The sequence below is a fragment of the Pelodiscus sinensis genome, chromosome 1 (genome assembly GCF_052426305.1).
Source record: "Pelodiscus sinensis isolate ZL-2025 chromosome 1, ASM5242630v1, whole genome shotgun sequence".
Taxonomy (NCBI): Eukaryota; Metazoa; Chordata; order Testudines; family Trionychidae; genus Pelodiscus; species Pelodiscus sinensis.
The window spans coordinates 278,709,676-278,729,580 of NC_143052.1; the positions used below are offsets into that span (position 1 = coordinate 278,709,676).

General features: G+C 41.8%; 1 protein-coding gene across 1 annotated transcript in view; it reads left to right on the forward strand.

Moving 5' to 3' along the window:
* Positions 1–19,905, forward strand: part of PCDH9 (protocadherin 9) — a 957,956-nt gene that overhangs the window by 422,635 nt on the left and 515,416 nt on the right. The window contains exon 3 of the mRNA XM_075918917.2: positions 6,235–6,300. Coding sequence (XP_075775032.1) covers positions 6,235–6,300 — 66 coding nt within the window. The remainder of the gene's footprint in view (positions 1–6,234; positions 6,301–19,905) is intronic.

The window sequence follows — 19,905 nt, forward strand, 5'->3', positions numbered from 1 at the left end:
GAATAAAGGTTGTGTGTAGGTCAGCAATGGAATGCTAAGTAATAGAAGTAACCTTCAAGTAAGATTTGAGGGGGGAGAATGAGACTTTAATTACAGAGTAAATAAGCTTATTGCCCGCACTGTGTGTCATGGCATTACACAGTGTTACATGTAGGACAGTGGTCTCCAGCCTTTTTAAGTACAAATCACTTTTTGACATTGTCAGGTCAGGATCTTCCTCAAACCCAAATACCTCTGTCCCACCCTTTCTTTGAGGTCCTGCCCTATGTCTCTCTGTCTCTCTCTCTCTGCCTCTGTCTCCCCTACCCTGCACAACAAGCAGGAGGCTCCCAGGGGGCAGCTCTGAGGCTCTGGGCAAGAGCAACAAGGCAGTAGGGGGAGGGGCAGTTGAAGTGCCAGCACTTGATAGCCTCCCAGTCAAACCAATCAAGATCACCTGTCAGAGGGTCCAAGTTGGTGACCAGTGATGTAGGAGAATCAAAACACTCTCTGAAAGCAGAACTTGAATTATGATGTCTACCCCCCATATAGTTCAGATGCTTCTCTCAGATCTGCAAACCAGATCTCCACTTTGATATTTTTCTGTCCATAACTGCCATTAACACCACTGTGAAACCATTACTGGCAATTTCTTGACAGACAATAGGACACAAAAATGTTTATTGGCAAAAATGTGGTGGAGTACCTCTGACCTTGTCTTTAACAGTGAGTGGATGTGTTTGTCTCTGAAAAAAACCACAAACCTTTGCATGATTAGCTATCTGCTGTAACTGATTTGTTTTAAGATAGCAGTGGTGTTCACCATAAGGGCATAATTGATTTCACATTTGTCTGTGTATTTGGGTTCTTTTAATGTACAATAGTTTTGATGGCTTTCCAAGTTTGTGTACAATAAAAAGCTGCAATTTGTATAGACAAACTTGGTGGGTTTTTTTCCCTTTGCACAGTAGGGTCCATTCCTTCATGAACAAACAAAAAAATAAAGGCAAGTTGCAGGCAATAAAATGATAAAGCCAGGATAGGTAATGCAAACTGGCAGACGCAGAAGCAGCATAAGTTGGCAAGGGCTCATCTGGTGCTCTTTCCTTGAATTAAATGTTTATTGTGGAGGTATTTTTGTGTGCATGAAAATGTCAGGACACATCTAAATTCAGGTTCCTTGATGCATTTTCCTTTCTTTTTTGATCCTTTATTTCCTTGCTGTAAATAGAGGGGAATATTTAACTTTCTCCTCTGTTTTTGAGAGAGGTCTCCTTCTGTGAAGATGATTTTACATCTGCATATAAAGGATCAGTCCTAGGTAGCTTCCAGTGCAGAGCTACATCACCCCAGGAATTATCCAGAACTATCCCTCTGGGAGCGTTGATTTTAATACCCATCTGAAGACAGTGAAGAACTTCTGCAGTGTGGCTTAACTGCACCGGAGTATAGGGGTGAATGAGGAAGTGAGTCACCATGTATGCATACCAATGAAAGGGACTGGCCATCATCTGGCCTAATGTCTCTTCTTAGACTATTGTATAAAATGCCTCTTGGCTTTATTTCCTTTAATGTATGTGGGGGCCTTACCATACAGAATTTATTGCAAAGGAAGCCGGATCTGTCTTCAGATCAATGATTTTGTAAATGATCCCAGTGGATAAGTGTCAAACAGACATCAGATTCCTGAAAATAAAGGGCTGGATTCTGCAAGCCTATTTTCACACAAGCCTATTGACATCAATGGGAGTTGTGGGTGATGATCATCTCAAAAATTCAAGTCATTTATTTGGATGTCTAAAAATAGAATTTTGTTTTTCATGTGAAGCTTCCAGCTTGAGTGACCTGCCTAAGGTTACACACAAAATTCTGGCAGAAGTAGGTATAAATCCAAGGGATTGTCTGCATAATGCCTTAGTCTGAGACGTAAATTTTAATGTGCTCCAACATTAAACTTTTTAGTGCATGCCAGCAGAGTCTACACGGATGGTTAGTGTGCAACACTCTGGTGCTCATTAGAATTTATACTTTATCTGTCCTTTAAGGCTCTGTGTAGAAAAATCCCAGGTCTCCGCTATCTTATTCACTAGCCAGAAACTGTTTTGTCTTTTTTACCTATTTCCCTCTGAATCTGCAGAGGAGTAAAGATGACACAGAGGCTATGTCAAGACTACATTCCTCTTTCCAAAGAGGAACGTAAATGAGGCAAATTGAAAGTGCAAATGAAGCTCGGGTTTAAATATCCCATGCTTCATTTGCATATTTGCATCTGAGCCCTTTTTCGAAAAAGGGTTTTTCGAAAGTGAAAGCGCTGTCTAGACACAGTTCTTTCGAAACCCCCCCTTTTTCGAAAGAACCCATATTCTTTAAAAAACGAAGAGTACGTGTTCTTTTGAAAAAGGGGTGGGTTTTTTCAAAAGAACCGCTTCTAGAGTGCTTTCACTTTCGAAAAACCTTTTTTCGAAAAAGCGCTCGGACACAAATATGAAAATGAAGCACGGGATATTTAAATCCGTGCTTCATTTACACTTTTGATTCACCTCATTTACATTCCTCTTTCAAAAGAGGAATGTAGTCTGGATGTGCCCAGAGAGCTACAAGTTCAGCATTTCTTACTATTTGCTGTATTAGCTTCAGTAGGAGTTTTGCCTGAGTAAAGACTTACTTACACATTTAATGTGTGGATCTGAAACTGCTACACTACACAGGCATTATGCACACCTCTCTGGATGATCTGGCTGAAGAGACAAAGGTTTTGACTTTCAGGTCTAGGTAGTCACCAGTTTTCAGCACTGAAATATCAATGGTGGAACAGCTCACCAGAAGAAGGGAGATTTGACAGTGTTAGGATTAAAATCCAAAATTTATCCTTTTGATTCAGAGCTCCCTAATTCAGGATTCTGATTTCTTATTTAAAATACATTTAAAAAAATCAAACTCTTACGAATTTCTTGGATTTTGGAAGATATGGGGGTAGAGAGCAAAAAACTCACATTTTGATAGGTGGATGCATGGATAAAGAAAGATGTCAACTCTGAGTTTGCAGTTCATAATCTAGCAACAGTTCCATTAATTTTCCTGGGAACTTTGCCTAGTTATGGACTGCAAGATCAAGCTCTTTTAATAAACAAGAAAGATGCAGAATAATTAGAAATAAAGCATGGATAGGATTTCACTGTGTATTGGATTTTTTAGTTGACAAAAGCATGATTACTGTGGGAGTTTTAAGCTAATCTGCCCTTGCTCTTACTTTTGTACACTAAGTGATGACACTATAGACAGCTTTCATTACTTTTTGCAGGTCTGTGGTTCAGTTGGCTCATTTTGTTGGGAAACGGAGCAGACGGCAGAACTTCTTGTTGTTATCTCCCTTGCAGGAGGATTGCAGTACATCACCCATGATGCTGATTTTATGTCACTTTCCCCAAATTGGTATTCAGCCAGGATATTCTACCAACCCTTCTGTTTGTAGATGGAGAATGCTAGATTAAATGGATTGCCCAATTGTATTTCAGTTGAAGGATTTTGCTGATGTCAGTTTATAAGACCCAGGCACAGTTACAAACAAAAAGATTAGAAAATTCTACTGTAGTTACAGGTACAAATTCTGCATGTTTGATGATATCTTCAATTATGCTGGCTTTTTAAACTCCCTACTGGGGAGAAACTGATATGTTCAAGGTCTCCTTGAATCTGGTCAGAACCTGGAAAGTGTCTGTTCTTTGACAACAAGAGCCGTTCAAGGATTCTAATTGCTCAGTAGGTCAGGAGATGACTGAGTCTTCCCTGTCTTGAACTCTAAGTTATGGGTCTCATCTCCTGATATGATAGTTGTCATCCCTAGCCACTTTTAACATGTTCTTTAAAGTCTTTCTTTTTTATAGGTGTTTTCTTTTCATTACGATCAGCCACTTAAAGACTCCCCTCTTCTCTTCAGATGGCTCTAATATATCTGGACAAGGAAACAAAGTCCACTTACTCTTCTGCCTAGATGAAATGGGAGCTTGCATCCCCTAGTCCCTTGGGACGAAATAAGTAGCACACAGAATGAAACAATCTCCCTTTGATCTGTGGAGTAGTCTTATCAGAGAAAGTGTGCATCTGAGTCATAATTCATTCTCAGTACAGCTATGTGTCTTCCTTTACTCAAGGCAGATTGTAAGGTTACAGTCCTTTAAACAATATGGCATTATTAAATACAACTTTGTCTCATATTATACATATATTTGTATTGCTATGTTTCACTATGGTCTATCATTTGTATTTTAATGGTCTCTGCAGCTTCTTTATCTGGAAGGGGGAATGCATTATTTGTTATTAACATTACTGATTTTATTATACTTCTTTTCAAAATCACTTGTAGGAACTAATTCTGAAAGCTATCTAGAAGCATTTTGATAGTTTAAAGGAATATATTTGATAACATAGGCCAAATTTTATCTTCAGATAGTGTCATATAACTCCTATCAAAGTGAATGGGAATCACATACATTTATCTGAAGACAGCATTTGGCCTGATTCACCTGTCTCAGGCTGGCTGACAGAGAGGGCAAAGGGGGCAACTGACCCAGAGCCTGTCAATTCAAAAGGACCCAGGGCTCCTGGCTACTGCCCCACACCCTTTAAATTGAAACTGGAGAATCATGTGGTGCACCCCAGACAGTGCTGAGGGCTGCCTGGGAAGGGAATGTCCCAGGCCTGCCCTTTCCACCTGAGACCCTGCCCTTCCAAGTGTGTCCCTCCTTTTCCCTCCCTGGCACCTTTCCCATTGGCCCAGTCAGTCTGTCAGCCTCACTTGACCTCTCTCAGTGGTTTTACACTTCTGTAATTCCATTGACTTCAGCTGAGTTACAACTGATTTATATCTATAAAAGTGGAAAGACAGACAGACATAAATTACCAGCGAAAGAGGAAGTCAATTGACAAAGAAAGGATCTACCCAAGTTAGTCAGAAATATCAAGAGGAGACTGCTTTCAGCTGATATAAATAGTTAAGAAGACTTCCTGCTTTCAAGACACAGTTTTTCAAAAAGCTTTTTAGAACTCTGACATAACTTTCTAAGAACACAAGGCTCACGTAAGGTATCTGAGATTTCTGCTGGGAGTACTTTGGAACAGACATGTGTTTTCCATTGGGGTTGACAATGCTTTTTTGATGTAAAGTTTTCTGATGTTCTTGCTCACCATATGATGATAAAGGAGTGGGCAAACAATGCTGAACAGAATACTAATGTCCTCCTTGAATATAGCGCATAAAGATGTTTGTTTGGAATTCAGAACCATCACTCTATTGAGGGTGGATTTGAAGTGATCCAACTTTCCGCATATGTTGTTAAGTTAATGTTAGATGTCTAGGAGGGCCTTCCTTTCTTATAAAATAATAATAGAATATCTGAGCAACACAATACACAGAGAAGAGAAAATAAAAGAATGTATTTTTCTGGCTACCCTTTGATTCTCAAGTAGAATACATGAATTCTTCCTGTTTACAACTGTTTAAAATTACTGTGGCGCTACTGATCTGTTGTCAAAATTAATATCCCAAAGAGTCATTTCCTACAGCATTATGCAGCACTGAAGATTCAGCAAACTTTTGTAACCCATGAATGTAACCCACAGATGCAATTTTCATCCCACAAATATGGATTCAGATTATTCTGAGGTATCCCAGTCCCACACCCAGAAAGGGATTTGAACTATGTAATGCTATTTATATTCAGCAGTTAGTAACAGAGCATGAGCATCCATTAATGCTCCCATATTAAACACAACTTTAATTGCAGTTTTAAAGATCTGCTGGTTTTGCTTTTTAAAGTCTCAGGGTTGATTTAATAATATCTTAATAAAAAGCTTAATAGTGCATTAAATTAAAAAATAAATTTATTCTTATTATGAGTTAGCAATTTCAGTGGGTAGTTCACTAAACAGAACAATAAGTACCTGCTCTGCAGTTTGAAAAAGCTGTTGCCAGATTAAAGCAAAATGCAATATGTTGTTGTAATATCAGCCTTCAGGAAGTAAATTGATGCTTGCTGTAGCATTTCAAATGTTACCAAGCATGTATTTGGATAATCAAGATACAAGCTCTCAGAATCTTGAACACCCAAGAGAGAATTATTTCACTTCCCCTGCCAGAGATTCACCCATATTTCTGCTTTATATATGAGCCAATGCTGGGCCAACGGGTGGTGGGATATCTGAAAATCTGTAGTAAAAGTAACACACATTTTTATTTAAATATTACTTGCTTTTTAGGCACTGAATTTTGGAGATATGCCGAAGTACTTGTGGGAGATTTGGGTCCCTGACAAACCATGGGTGGTAAGATATCAGATCAATGAAATAAATAAGCAAAATATATATATTTATAAACAAGTTAAATATTGTGTTGCCATTGAAGTCAAATGTTGTAACTTCCCTTGGGGCTGATAGCAACTGGTTTACTGCAATTTTGCACAGTTGCCACTCTGTTGATTTCAATAGCAGCACCCTGGGGTAAAACTGAAATAAGGCAGTGGTAAACTAGGACCATGCACTTTGGCAGGAGCAGAAATTGACTCTCCTGCAAGTCTAAATGAAGGATGCGGAAACTACAGCCCACAGGCTGGATGCATATTGTTAGGGTTAGCCGTTAGCCACTGGTGGGCCACCAGACAATTGTTTACCTTGCAGCTCCCAATGGCCATCGTGCTGCTTCCTGCAGCTCCCATTTTCCAGGAAGGTTGAGCCAGGGCCACTGGGAGCTGTAGTGCTCTGTGCCTGCAGACGCTCCAGTAAACAAAGTGTCTGGTGGTCTGCTAGTAGCTAATCCTGACACACCACATGCATCCGGAATGCTGGAGGTTCCCCACCCCGGTCTTAACCATGTTTTCAAAAACTTTGACACTTGAGACCCTGCAATTTATACCCTATAAGTAGCCAACATTTTTGGTTTTGGTGAGGTGGCTGAGATTTACTTTAGGAAAGAAGATGTGTTCTTTTTAGGACTGTTGATTAATCACAGTTAACTCACGTGATAAATAGCAATGTTAGTGTATAATTAAATAGCCATGTAACAGCATCACATTTTAGTGTCTACATGACTATTCAACAACCTCCAGAATGGCAGCCAGTGCAATCCTGGCCCAACTCCCAGGGAGCCCCCCCTGCGATCCCATTCTGCTACCTCTCTATTCAAGGCAGCAGCACTGGGTGGCAGGCAGAGCCAGTCTGAGAGGGTAGTTGGTTTAAAAACCAGCTCCCCGCACAAACCAGCTCCCACCTGCTGTCCTGTGCTGCTGCCTCAGATACGGATACATCTCTGGGTGGCAGCAACCCCTGTCTGTGGTGCGCCCAAGCCTGCCGCAGACAGAAGCTGCTCTGTGGCAGCAGCCCCTGTTCGTGAGGGCTCTGAGCTCTGATAGAGGCAGCAGCGCGGAAGGGGCGGGGGGAGGAAGGAGGTGGCACCAGTTCCTGCCTGCCTCTGCCCCCATTACTTCTGTAGGAGGCAGGAAGGGGGAGCAGCAGGTAGCAGAGCTGATATGAGTGGAGAGCTGCTTAAAAACCAGCTCCTCACACTCCTTGACTCCCTCCTGCCTCCTCATTCTGCGTGCTGCTTTCTCTCTATCAAAGGCAGCAGCGCAGGAGCAGGCAGGTCTGGTGCTTGTGAGCACTGGTTCCCACTTTCCCCCTTGCTGCCTCTGATATAGAGGCAGCAAGGCGAGTGGGGAGATGTGTAGTCAGCAGTATTAACCGCTAAGTCCAGGCTTATTGGTTAATCGTGTAGTCATTTACACACTGACATCCTAAATGATTAACTCAAAAAAATAATCACAATTAATCACAGCTTTAATTGCATTAATAAACAATAAAATACCAATTGAAATTTATTGAATATTTTTGAAGCTTTTCCACATTTTCAAGTATATTGATTTCCTTTACAACATAGAAGGCAAAGTATATAGTGTTTTATGTAATTATTTTTATTACAAATATTTCCATAGTAAATGATAAAATAAATCATACTATTTTCATTCACCTCATACAAGTATTTCAGTTCTTTCACTTATCAGAAAAGTGCAACATACAAATGTAAATTTTTTTCTTACATAACTGCACTCAAAACAAAACAATGTAAGACATTAGATTGTACAAGTCCACTGAGACCTACTTCTTGTTCAGCCAATCAATAAAAAAAGTTTGTTTACATTTATGGGGGATAATGCTGCCTGCTTCTTATTTAAAATATCAGGCATTCACATAGTACTTTTATTGTTGGCATTTCAAGGTATTTATGTGCCTTTTGTATTATTCTTTATGCTTTAAACACCATTCCTGAATACGTGCTTCCATGCTGATCATGCCCATTAAACAAATAATGTGTTAATTAAATTTATGACTGAAATCATTGGAGGATAATTATATTTTTCCTGCTCTTTTACTTGCATTCTGCCATATATTTCATGTTACAGCAGTCTTGGATAATGACTCATGACAAATTGTTCTTTTTAAGAACACTTTCACTGCAGATTTGACAAAACACAAAGAAGTTACCAATCTGAGATTTCTAAAGATAGTTACAGCAATTGACCCAAGGTTTAAGAATCTGAAGTGCCTCCCAAAATCTGAGAGACACAAGGTGTGGTGCATGCTATCAGAAATCTTAAAACTGTGACAAACTGATATGGAAACTTCAGAACCCAAACCCCCTTTTCCCCTCCCAAAAAGAAAAAAAGAAAACCAGCTGTCTACTGGTGGCATCTGATTCAGATGATGAAAATTAACATGTACTGTTCATTTCAGTCCATACTATTTTGGATCATTATCAAGCAGAAGCCATCATCAGCATGGCCCCATGTACTCTGGAATGGTGGTTGAAGCATGCAGGGACATCTGAATCTTTAGCACATCTGGCACATAAATACATTGTGATGCCAGCTATTACTCTGCCATGTAAATGCCTGTTCTTACTTTAACATGACATTGTAAACAAGAAGCAGGAGGCATTAGCTCCCATGAACATACCTGTTTGAGCTATTGGCTGAACAAGAAGTAGGACTGAATGGACTTGTACAATCTAATGTTATACACTGTTGTTGCATTTTTTTGAACGCAGTTATTTTTGTACATAATTATACATTTCTAAGTTCAACTTTCAGGTTAAAGAGATTGTATTGCAATATTGTAAGGAAGGAATTGAAAAATAGTATGTCTTTTGGAGGGTTTTTTTAGAGTGCAGATATAGGTAATCTAAAATAAAAATAAACTGAGCACTGTAGGCTTTATTTCAATTACAACATAGTATAAATATATTGGAAAATGTAGAAAATACCCAAATTTGTAAATAAATGATATTTTATTGTTAATAGCATGATTAATTGCATGATTAACGATGGGTTTTTTAACTGTTTGACAACCCTAGTACTTTCTTGTTTTAATTTGAACAAAATTATTATGTATCTACTTCTACCACTCTTACACTGATGAGCAATTACTCACATGAGTAATCCCATGGATTTTAGATCTTCTCACCAGTAAGATTAAGGTGGTCACAGTCTGGCTCACTAAATAGTACCTTGTTCTACCACAAGTCTCAGTAGTCTTGAATGGCTATCACCTTATATACCTGTGCTCAGTGCTTAATTTTTAATGAAAGAGATGTCAATGCTCAAGCAATTGTGTTGTGGGGCTCAAGCAATTTTATTTTTTACATTTATAACTGATGCAGCAAACCCAGAGGTGCTGAGGCCATGAATTCCCAAGTCTGTAAGTGCTGGATCACACCCTAGCTAGCCATGGCACAATTAAGCACTACCTGTGTTGAGGCTTAAATGGAGTAAGACTTTCCTTACAGGCTTGTGTGGGACATCCAGAAATTAGGCCCCGTTGGGGATGTGTATATGGCTGCTTTCCTCAACCATCACCTTTGCCACTCCCTGCCTTCTCCTGCTCCCTATCCAGGGCTTAATTTATCCCCCGGCTTGCCAGGGCTGACTAATTCTGTTGTGAAAATGATACTTGTATGTTTGTTGATATCACATTTCACAACAGATTTACTAGCTAGCAATAAATATATAGTAATGTGTGTAAGTGCATGCTTATTTGTTTTCCCTAAATTAAGGAATTTAAGAAAAATCATGAGAATGGCCACTGATTTTATTTAATTTTAATTAGGTTTTAATTTCTTTTTAAAAGTAAGCTAGTCTTTTTAATTATAGTTGTCATTAAGAATAAGCTGCAATATGAATTCATGCAGATGCTGGCCTACAAGGTGTTATTCTCTGTTTCCAAATGGTACCAGTGATACAGAACAACTAAGACGTTTGGAGGGGGTTAGTTCCATTTTTTCTCCCTAATTAGTAGTGCACAGTTAACTCACCCTTTTGGTTCATTCACCTCCCCTTGAGGTTTTCCCATAGGTTTGCTCGCTTGGGCCTTGTCTGCACTACAGATAAGATCGAAGCAGCCGCAGTTTATCTTCCAGGGTTCAGATTGGTGGTTCTAGTGAAGACATGCTAATTCAAATGGAAAGGGAACTTCTGTCAATGCTGGGAGTCCTACTCCTAAAAGGAGTAAGGAAAGTCGAAGGGAGGGTGAGTGTTCTCCCTTTGACTTCTTCCAGTGTGGACAGTGCCAAAAGTCAAGTTAAGATACTTCGACTTCAGCTATGCAATTAACATAGCTGAAGTTGCGTATCTTAATTCGAACTTATCCCCTATTTTAGATAGGGGTTGATGTGATTAAAATGAAACTTGTTCCAGCCTATAGATGATAGTGAATCCAACCATTTTATGTTTGCCATGAGTCAGATGTATGGCAGAAGCACATGAAATGGCATATGGAAAATGAAGTGCCCTTTTGAAGTGAAAGCAGATCTGTTCTTGTGTCGCAATATAATTTTATAACTCCTTGGTTTTCTAGCTGACATGTTTGGGTGATGTGCTAGTGGGCATAAGTGTATATTTACAGTATATGCAATCCTTGTGATATATGTTTACAGTGTAGAAGTGTGTTCATCTTTGTCTCTCTCTTTAGTATGGGGAATAGTGATAGATATGTAGCCGTGTTAGACTGGTGTAGCTGAAAGAAAATACAGGACTATGTAGCACTTTAAAGACTAACAAGATGGTTTATTAGATGATGAGCTTTCGTGGGTCAGACCCACTTCTTCAGATCAAATAGTGGAAGAAAATAGTCACAACCATATATACCAAAGGATACAATTAAAAAAAATGAACACATATGAAAAGGACAAATCACATTTCAGAACAGAAGGGGGATGGGGGGGGGGGGAAGGAAGGTAAATGTCTGTGAGTTAATGATATTAGAGGTGATAATTGGGGAAGCTATCTTTGTAATGGGTAAGGTAGTTGGTGTCTTTGTTGAGCCCCCCCCCCCCCCCGCGGAGAGTGTCGTCTCAGACACTTCGCCAAAGGATCAATGCCCACAAAACAGATATTAGAGAGAATCACAAAGAAAAAAGAGTTTCTTGCCATTTCAACCAGAAAGGACACTGTCTCAACGACCTAATTACATGCATCCTACTCCAGAAGACTTTCAAATCTGCACTTGAAAGGGAATCCTCTGAACTGTCATTCATGCTAACATTCGACACTCTCCGCGGGGGGCTCAACAAAGATGCCAACTACCTTACCCATTACAAAGATAGCTTCCCCAATTATCACCTCTAATACCATTAGTTCACAGACATTTACCTTCCTCCCGCCCCCCTGCATCCCCCTTCTGTTCTGAAATGTGATTTGTCCTTTTCATATGTGTTCATTTTTTAAAATTGTATCCTTTGGTATATATGGTTATGACTACAGGCAGTCCCCGTGTTACATGGATCCGACTTACATCGGATCCCTACTTACAAATGGGGTGAGGCAACCCCGCACTAGCTGCTTTTCCCCCTAGCAGACCATGGAGACGCGAAGCTAGCGCCCCACCCAGCAGACCTGGGAGACGCGGAGCGGCTTTTCTCAGCAGATACCTCAGCTTGAGAATAAAGGACTGAGGGAAGTGAGGGGTGGGAGAATAAAACTGAGCTCTGGAGAAATGTTTGGCTAGAGTTTCCCCTACAATATGTACCAGTTCCGACTTACATACAAATTCAACTTAAGAACAAACCTACAGTCCCTATCTTATACGTAACCCGGGGACTGCCTGTATTTTCTTCCACTATTTGATCTGAGGAAGTGGGTCTGGCCCACGAAAGCTCATCATCTAATAAACCATCTTGTTAGTCTTTAAAGTGCTACATAGTCCTGTATTTTGTTTTAGTATGGGGAGACATTGTACTTTTAGAGACACTTCTCAGAAATACAGTCCCTCCTTGCTTCCTCCTTGTCTAAGGTATAAGGAAGAGGGATTTGCTGGTCTTTCCTGCAGTCTGGGTATCTTAGCTATGTCCATGGCCATGACAGGTCTGGTAGCTCATGCAGGAGTATAAATGAAGGGCTTATTTTTCAGTTCACTTCCTTGTGTTGGTGTGGAGTGCAAGTGGCAATCCAGTCACTATATATTTAAGAGAGCCTGTTTGTCTGTTCAAGAACTCCTCCTAATCAGTAAAAGCTAGGACCACCAAATTTGATATACAGCTTCCTCTTACTACGACATAAAGCAACGTAAGGGTTTGGTTGTACCAGGAAGATGGGCTGCATCTCGAATGGGATTGCTTCTCATAAAACAAAGCAGAAGAGACCAGGTGGGCTCAGAGAAGGCAGGGACTCAGGATGGGTGCACAGAGTTCCACCTCTGCCCTCCAGCCTTAGCACAGAGTTGCTGTAGCAGCTCTGTTCTGGGCCAGTGAGCGAATGTCTTCCCTTCCCCCAGCTTTGGCAGCTCTGTGATCAGGCTCTGGGCAGGGATGCCTCAAACCTCCTCCTCCCCCAGCCATAGCAACTCTGTGCTGGGATTAGGGGAGGGGCACCCAACCTGGAGCTGTCCAGGTTGCTGGGGAGGAGAGACAGATGGTCCTTCTGTGGTTCTCAGCCAGCCTAACCTGGATCTGCCCCAGCCAGAGGACAAGCACTTCTTCCATGGCTGTACCCATTGGAGCTGCAGCAGACATGGAGAGGCCCCAAGTTGCTGTGGTGAAAGAGGACTAGAGTAATCATCTTTCCCCAGGGCAGCCTACATATGGAACCTCTCAACTCCAGCCCCACCCCCAAGCAATGATTTACATGAAGCACGTCCTTTTTTCATTTTATTTTCCAAATGTCTCTGTATCAGAGGCAGCAGCGCAGGATGACAGGCAGCTGATCGGTGAGGGGAGCTGGTTTTTAAACTGGCTCCCCTTATGGACCAGCTCCCCCCTGGCACCCCACGCTGCTGCCTATGATACAGTGGCAGGGGGCTCCTCAGGATTGGGGCCGGAGCACACTGGCTTCCTGCCCCACCCCTGAGGACTTAGAATAGTCGACTAACCCAGTGTTTCTCAAAGTGGTCTGCAAAACCACCCTGGGAAAGCTGTTAATTGGCTTCACCGGTTTCTTTACTTACCGATGCTGCAGCCATGGAACCTTGCAGCTCCCATTGGCTCCCGTTTGTAGCCAAGGAGAGCCACACCGGTGTGGCCAGTTAGCATGTTTCTCAAAGTGGTTTCGCAGACCACTTTGAGAAACACTGGACTAACCAATAAGAATTCATGAGGTTACGCGATTATTCAGTTAACTGATATTTAACATCCCTAGTACATACCCACCAGTTTCAGGCAAGTGAGAGATGTCATGACTATGAGTACACAAGCAGAGAAATCACATCCCTATTTCTTAGGGTAGATGCTACCGCAGGGTACGTCTACACTGCATCCCTAGTTCGAACTAGGGATGCAAATGGAGACAACCGAAGTAGTTAATGAAGCGGGGATTTAAATATCCCGCGCTCCATTAACATGATCTCGCCGGCGCGCTAGTTCGAATCACAGCTGATTCGAACCAGGAAGCGCGCGCCGGGACGCGTTAGTTCGGACTAAAGCCTCATTTTTTGAGGAGTAACATTAGTTCGGACTAAGGGCTTTAGTCCGAACTAACGCGTCCCGGCGCGCGCTTCCTGGTTCGAATCAGCTGTGATTCGAACTAGCGCGCCGGCGAGATCATGTTAATGGAGCGCGGGATATTTAAATCCCCGCTTCATTAACTACTTCGGTTGTCTCCATTTGCATCCCTAGTTCAAACTAGGGATGCAGTGTAGACGTACCCGCAGTTACTAACTAATTAACACAAGGCAAAGCACACACTTTTCTTCCTAATGAAGACTCAATGTAGGAGTTTTGGTACTGAATTAAATAGCTGGTGAATCCTTTTCTCTATCATTATCGGTTTAAATATATTTTTATTTTTTCTCTACCAACCACTAAAGTAATGTGGTTTTCCTGGTTATCTACAATTTGTAAGTGCAGTATTAGTAATTATAATTAATTTGGGGACCTCCTTTAATGGGAAACAATAGCTCAGCAGTTTGAGCATTGGCCTGTTAAATCTAATATTGTGAGTTCAATTCTCAAGGGGGCCATTTAGGGATCTGGGGCAAATCATTCAGGGATGGTACTTGGTCCTGCTGTGAGGGCAGGGGACTGGACTCAGTAACCTCTTAAGATCCTTTCTAGTTCTATGAGATAGGTATATCTTCGTATGTATGTAATGTATTACATCGTCTTGGTGTTTTAACCAATATCATTTTAAAATCTGTTATCTGGTCTGTCAGGAGACTGCTGCACTGGCAGAAGGATATGAGTTTGTGATTTAATAGAAATTTTGCATATCTGATTTTTGTGATCAACAATAAAATATGTGCATTTTTGATTAACCGTGATGTGGATTTAAAACCTGACAATCCAATGTAATTGTGGCCTTGCTGCCTCTGGCATTGCTGGGGCTATGATGAGACCTTCTACCTTGGCATTGATTCTGCACGACACCCAAGTGCTGCACAGATTTCCTTATACTTGCTTTTGAAAGCAGCATCATATATTCTCTTTTGTGCCTGCTGCCAGATGCTAGTAGCAGCTCTCAGAGTCAAGCAGGGTAAACCTTTGGGCCCTTGGGTCCATGGAGTATAATTGGGTACATTAACTTCTGCTCAAAGACACGCTACTTCTGTATTGTGCCCGGCTTCAGTGTGCTGGAAAGGGAGGGGGGATGTTCCTTGAACTTCTTTCCACCAGTGCTTCTGTGCAATGTTAGCCAGGTTGTATTGCCCACATTCTCCCACAGTTTGAGCTGTTTCCCATTAAAGAAGGCTCCCCAAAGCATCCATGAGCTTTAGAAGTCCTGTCAGTGTGGTTTCACAGGAGGCAAGCTTCTGGAGAGAAGTCACGGTTATTGGAGAGCCAAAGCCAATGAAGATATTGATAGTCCCAGTGAGCCTCCTGTGGCTTCCAGTGGGCCTGTGAGGTTTATGAGATTGCCCCTCTAACTGCTGTATTGGTAAGAAAAAACAACTGGAGAGCACTCCTTGAAGAATACCTCTCCCAGGCTATGTCTACACTACTACATTTTATCATGCTTCATTTGCATAATCTAGTCCGATCCGGTTTTGTGCAAGAAGTTTTGCAAAAACAAGCAGTGTGGATGTGTCTGTTTTTCACAAAATCTCCTTTTTGTGCAAGATCCTTATGTCTCTCCTGGGCATAAGGTTTTCTGCAAAATGGACATCAACACTGCATGTTTTTACGCAAAAACCTCTTGCACAAAAATGGATTGGAATGATTATGCAAATGACGCTCAAAATGCTAATCAGCGCTTCATTTGTATTGCCTCTTCTGACACAACACGTAGTGTAGACATAACCCTAGGATGGTTCCTTTTGTCCCTTGTTCTGTCTGTTTTCTTTCACGAGGGGTGAGTCTGAGGCAGTGATATCTTACATGCTGCAAATAACAGAGGCATAGCAAGTCAGAGGAGTGTAAACGATTCTTTGATAATCCCCTACTTTGGGTGTAGAAATATAGGCCTTTTGATCATATTTATTTTCATAAATAGGGATAGCTATTGTTCTATAAACTCATGTGTTAACACTATTTTAATATTAAAATAATTCATTTAGGAAAAAAAGTCTCATTTTGATGTGTTGTAGGTTTGTGCTCACATGGTAAATTGCTCTATTTATTATCCATTCTGTTTGTAATGAAGCAGAACAAAAAGGTAGTAAAATGTATCTGAATATATTTAGTCTAAATATTAATGAGCGCTGGGCATGCTCTTGCTTTCTGTACATAATGCTGAAATATGTATACACTGAGATAGACCCAAAGTATGTTTGATTGTGGGCATTTTTACACACAATAAAATGGAGCAAGGGAGGGAATACGGAAAATTGTATAGTGTACCTTGTAATTTCCATGTGGCAGGGAGTTGTTGTTCACTGATATATACTCTGTAGCAGCACTGCTTAAACTGGGATCCACAGACTCTTGGAGATACATGAGGGCACAATGGGAGGAGGAGGAGGGTCCACCAGACCTGCTAATCAATGCCTCCCCTTCCTACCTCAACTCTTTCCCGTTCCTCCCAGTGCCTTCTGAACACCAGTGTGCAAGAGGCACTGAGAGGGCAGGGGAAGAATGCGGGTAGGTTGCGGTTGGAGGAGGGGGAAGAAAAAGGCAGGGAAGAGAAGGGGTATGGATACAGTCTTGAGGGAAGGGTTTTAGGGGTGGGCCTTGAGGGCTGAGCAAGGGACTAGAATGTCTGCAAAAAAAATTAAAATTGGGGATCCTTGAGTTATGAAGTTGTTATCTGAGTCTGATTTTTCAAATGTCTGAAACTGTCTCATCATGGATGTGAGAACAAAGATCATTCATATTCCTGGCCAATTTTATTGTGATCTTTTCCTCTTTCTTGTAGAGAAGGAGTAGTATATTTTGGATAGGCTGCTGTGGTATATAGATGCATTCAAAACATCTATGCTGGAGATCTGTTTCTTAGGACACTGAGAAATTTTCATATTCTGAACATATTTTTGCACAATCAATGGCAAGGAAAACTTTAAACCTATCTCATGTCAATGCTGGCCAAAGTATAGCTGAACACTGGGACTCAATATCCAAAATGACATTTTGTGTTCCTCCCGCCAGCTACTTGAGAGATTTAAAAACTGTTTACATTTGGCCAACAACAAGTGTAGTGAAAAAAATAATGCCATTTAAGTACAGTGTGTGTGAATTTGGGGATCCTGTGATGAAAGATCTTCTGGGACTTGTGTCTCTACATTACCAGACTACTTATGTCACTAATGTATGAATAAGAAATCATGAAGGCATTTTTGTTTGTTGCATCCTGTTATTTATATCCGAGTTTGTATTTTTCGTGGGGGATTTGGATCTGTGATGTCAATTGTTAGACCACTACTTCACAGATTTTCTTTGTCTCTATTCCCCAAACTAAAGGGATTTCTCTTTTCATATGTGGAAAATAACTACATTGTCACCACTTAAAAAGAGAGTGAGTGAGGGGGGTACCTGTGAAGTAGTCTGGCAGGACCATAGATGTTGCTGCATTAGAGAGCCCTGGAACCTGAGAATGGCACCAGCAAGCCCCATCTCTGGGGAGCCCTGGCTGGGCGGGGCAGCCAGCAGCAAAAGAAGGGCAGCTGGCAAACCCTCTCCCTGGGGATCCGGGCAGAATGTGGCAAAGGTGGGGCAGCTGGAAAGCCCCGTCCCAAGGATCCCCAGCAGAGTGCAGCAAAAGCAGGACCACCGAGCCTCATCCCTGGGGGATAGCACAATTGGGGCAGCTGGCAAGCCCTGTACCTGGGGGCCCCAGCAGAGCGTGGCAGAAGCAGGGCAGCCAGCAAACTCTGTCCCTGGGGATTTCCGGTTGGGCGGGGGAGATGCGGGGCCATAGCAGCTGGGGAGCTCAGTCTCTATGGAGCCCCAGTGGGCCGGAGCCCAAGTCCAAGCCCTGGAGACTAAAGTCCAGTGGCAGTGGGGCCAGAGTGGAGCCAGCTGCAGGGAAGAGGAGTATCCTGGGAAGCGAGTGACAGGGGACCTCCCCATATCCAGCAAATTCCCTCATTTGGGATGGGTCAGGTCCCAAGGGTGCTGGACAAGGGATGTCCAACCTGTAGTTGTTGAGAGTTTACCTATGAGTGTAGGGGACAGGATCCGTAGCCAGCAGATTTTAAAGACAAAAGGTATGCATGGGGGGGTGGGGAGGAGTTTTATTCCACAGAATGTTTCATCAGTGCCAAATTAAAACAATCAATCCTTTGTCAGCCAGCTGCACTTATCACCGTGCTTGTTTGGAGCTGGAGTATTTGTCACATATAGAGTAGCCTTGTTAAGAATTTACTGATTCATGCCATCCTTTAACTCTTTGAGGTCCTTCGGGCTTATATGCACAGAGTATATGTGCACAAATGCAGCAGCCATGAAGAGGTGTGGAGGGAAGTGAATATGGTTAGAAAGCATTGCTGTTTTTGCAGAGTTCTCTGGTGCAATAGCATGTTCCATATCAAAGGGATTTATGGCAAGTCATTTTTTTAATGATCTCCACTATACTTCGTTCATTATGCTATACTGTTGCCAGAATCGGTAAATCTATTAACATAGTCCCTCATGGTCTGCTGTAGATTTCTCTGAAATGAGGTAAAAATAATCCTTATATTTTACCCCACTAAATCTACCCCGAGCCCCACCTACTAATACCGTGACACAGATCAGAAGCTTTAGAAGGCTGACAGCTGCCAAGTGTGTTTGCCAACAATTCATTTGTACACTTTTCAATTTACAGAACTAGCCCTCAGTCTCAGTTTTTAATTTGGTGCTTTAGATGAAATCCTATTTGGGGAGATCAGCGAGAGGTTAACTGAAGCTGAGGCAGCTGCAGTGGTTAAAAGTCCACAGCTTTGATCTGATGCCAAATTGACATCTAGGTTTTGTTTTCTGTTTTACATTGCTCTTGTTTCCCCTGCCTGCAGCCACATCACATAATGCCACTATTGTCAAGCAGTGGTGAAAAACATTAGCAAGCTTATCACAGCATCATTCATTAGCATACATTATAATGTTACAAACCCACAAATATCAGACATAGGGAAAAAAAACAATGGATATTTAACACAGATGAATTTCTGAAAAAGCTTGGCTTACTCACTGGGAGGCTTATTGCTCCGACACCCTCCACTACCCCCAATTTAAATCAAGCTAGTGATTAAGTCACACCATAGTTGGAATGTAAAAGGCCACAGATGTATTTATACACTACAAAGTGATACACACAAACAAAAATTAATCACAATGTGCACAGCGTAGCAAATTAACGTGTGCCAGATCATGCTTTCTACTGAACTATCTTACCTGTCTTGATGAAAATCCGGACTGTTGCTGAAACATTTAAATCCCTCTGGAATCATAGAATCATAAAATACTAGGACTGCAAGGGACCTTGAGAGGTCATTGAGTCCAGTCCCCTGCCCTCATGGCAGGACCAAGAAACTGTCTAGATCACCCCAATAGATGTCTGTCTGACCTGCTCTTAAATATCTTCAGTGATGGAGATTCCACAACCCCCCCCTAGGCAATGTATTCCAGTGTTTAACCACCCTGACAGTTAAGAGGTTTTTCCTAATGTCCAGCCTAAACCTCCCTTGCTGCAGTTTAAGTCCATTGCTTCTTGTCCTATCCTCAGAGGCCAAGGAGAACAAAAATTTTCTCCCTCCTCTTTGTAACACCCTGCATAGGCTGGATATGGCACTCTCACATGTACACATCCTCTGTCTCCCTAAAATAAATGGAAGATCTATTATTTTTTGTCTTTGTACATAACCATGTTTCACGAGGGTAAGCTAAGCATTAGTATCCTCTTGTGGAAGTTGATTGTGAGTGGTTATTGACTAGACCAGTAGACAACACCAATCCAATCCAATGGGGTCAACAGACTTGGCGGACCACTTGGTAAGGTGGGGAGGAAATGGCTCTGGGTCTGTGGAAAGGGCAGGGCTGGAGCT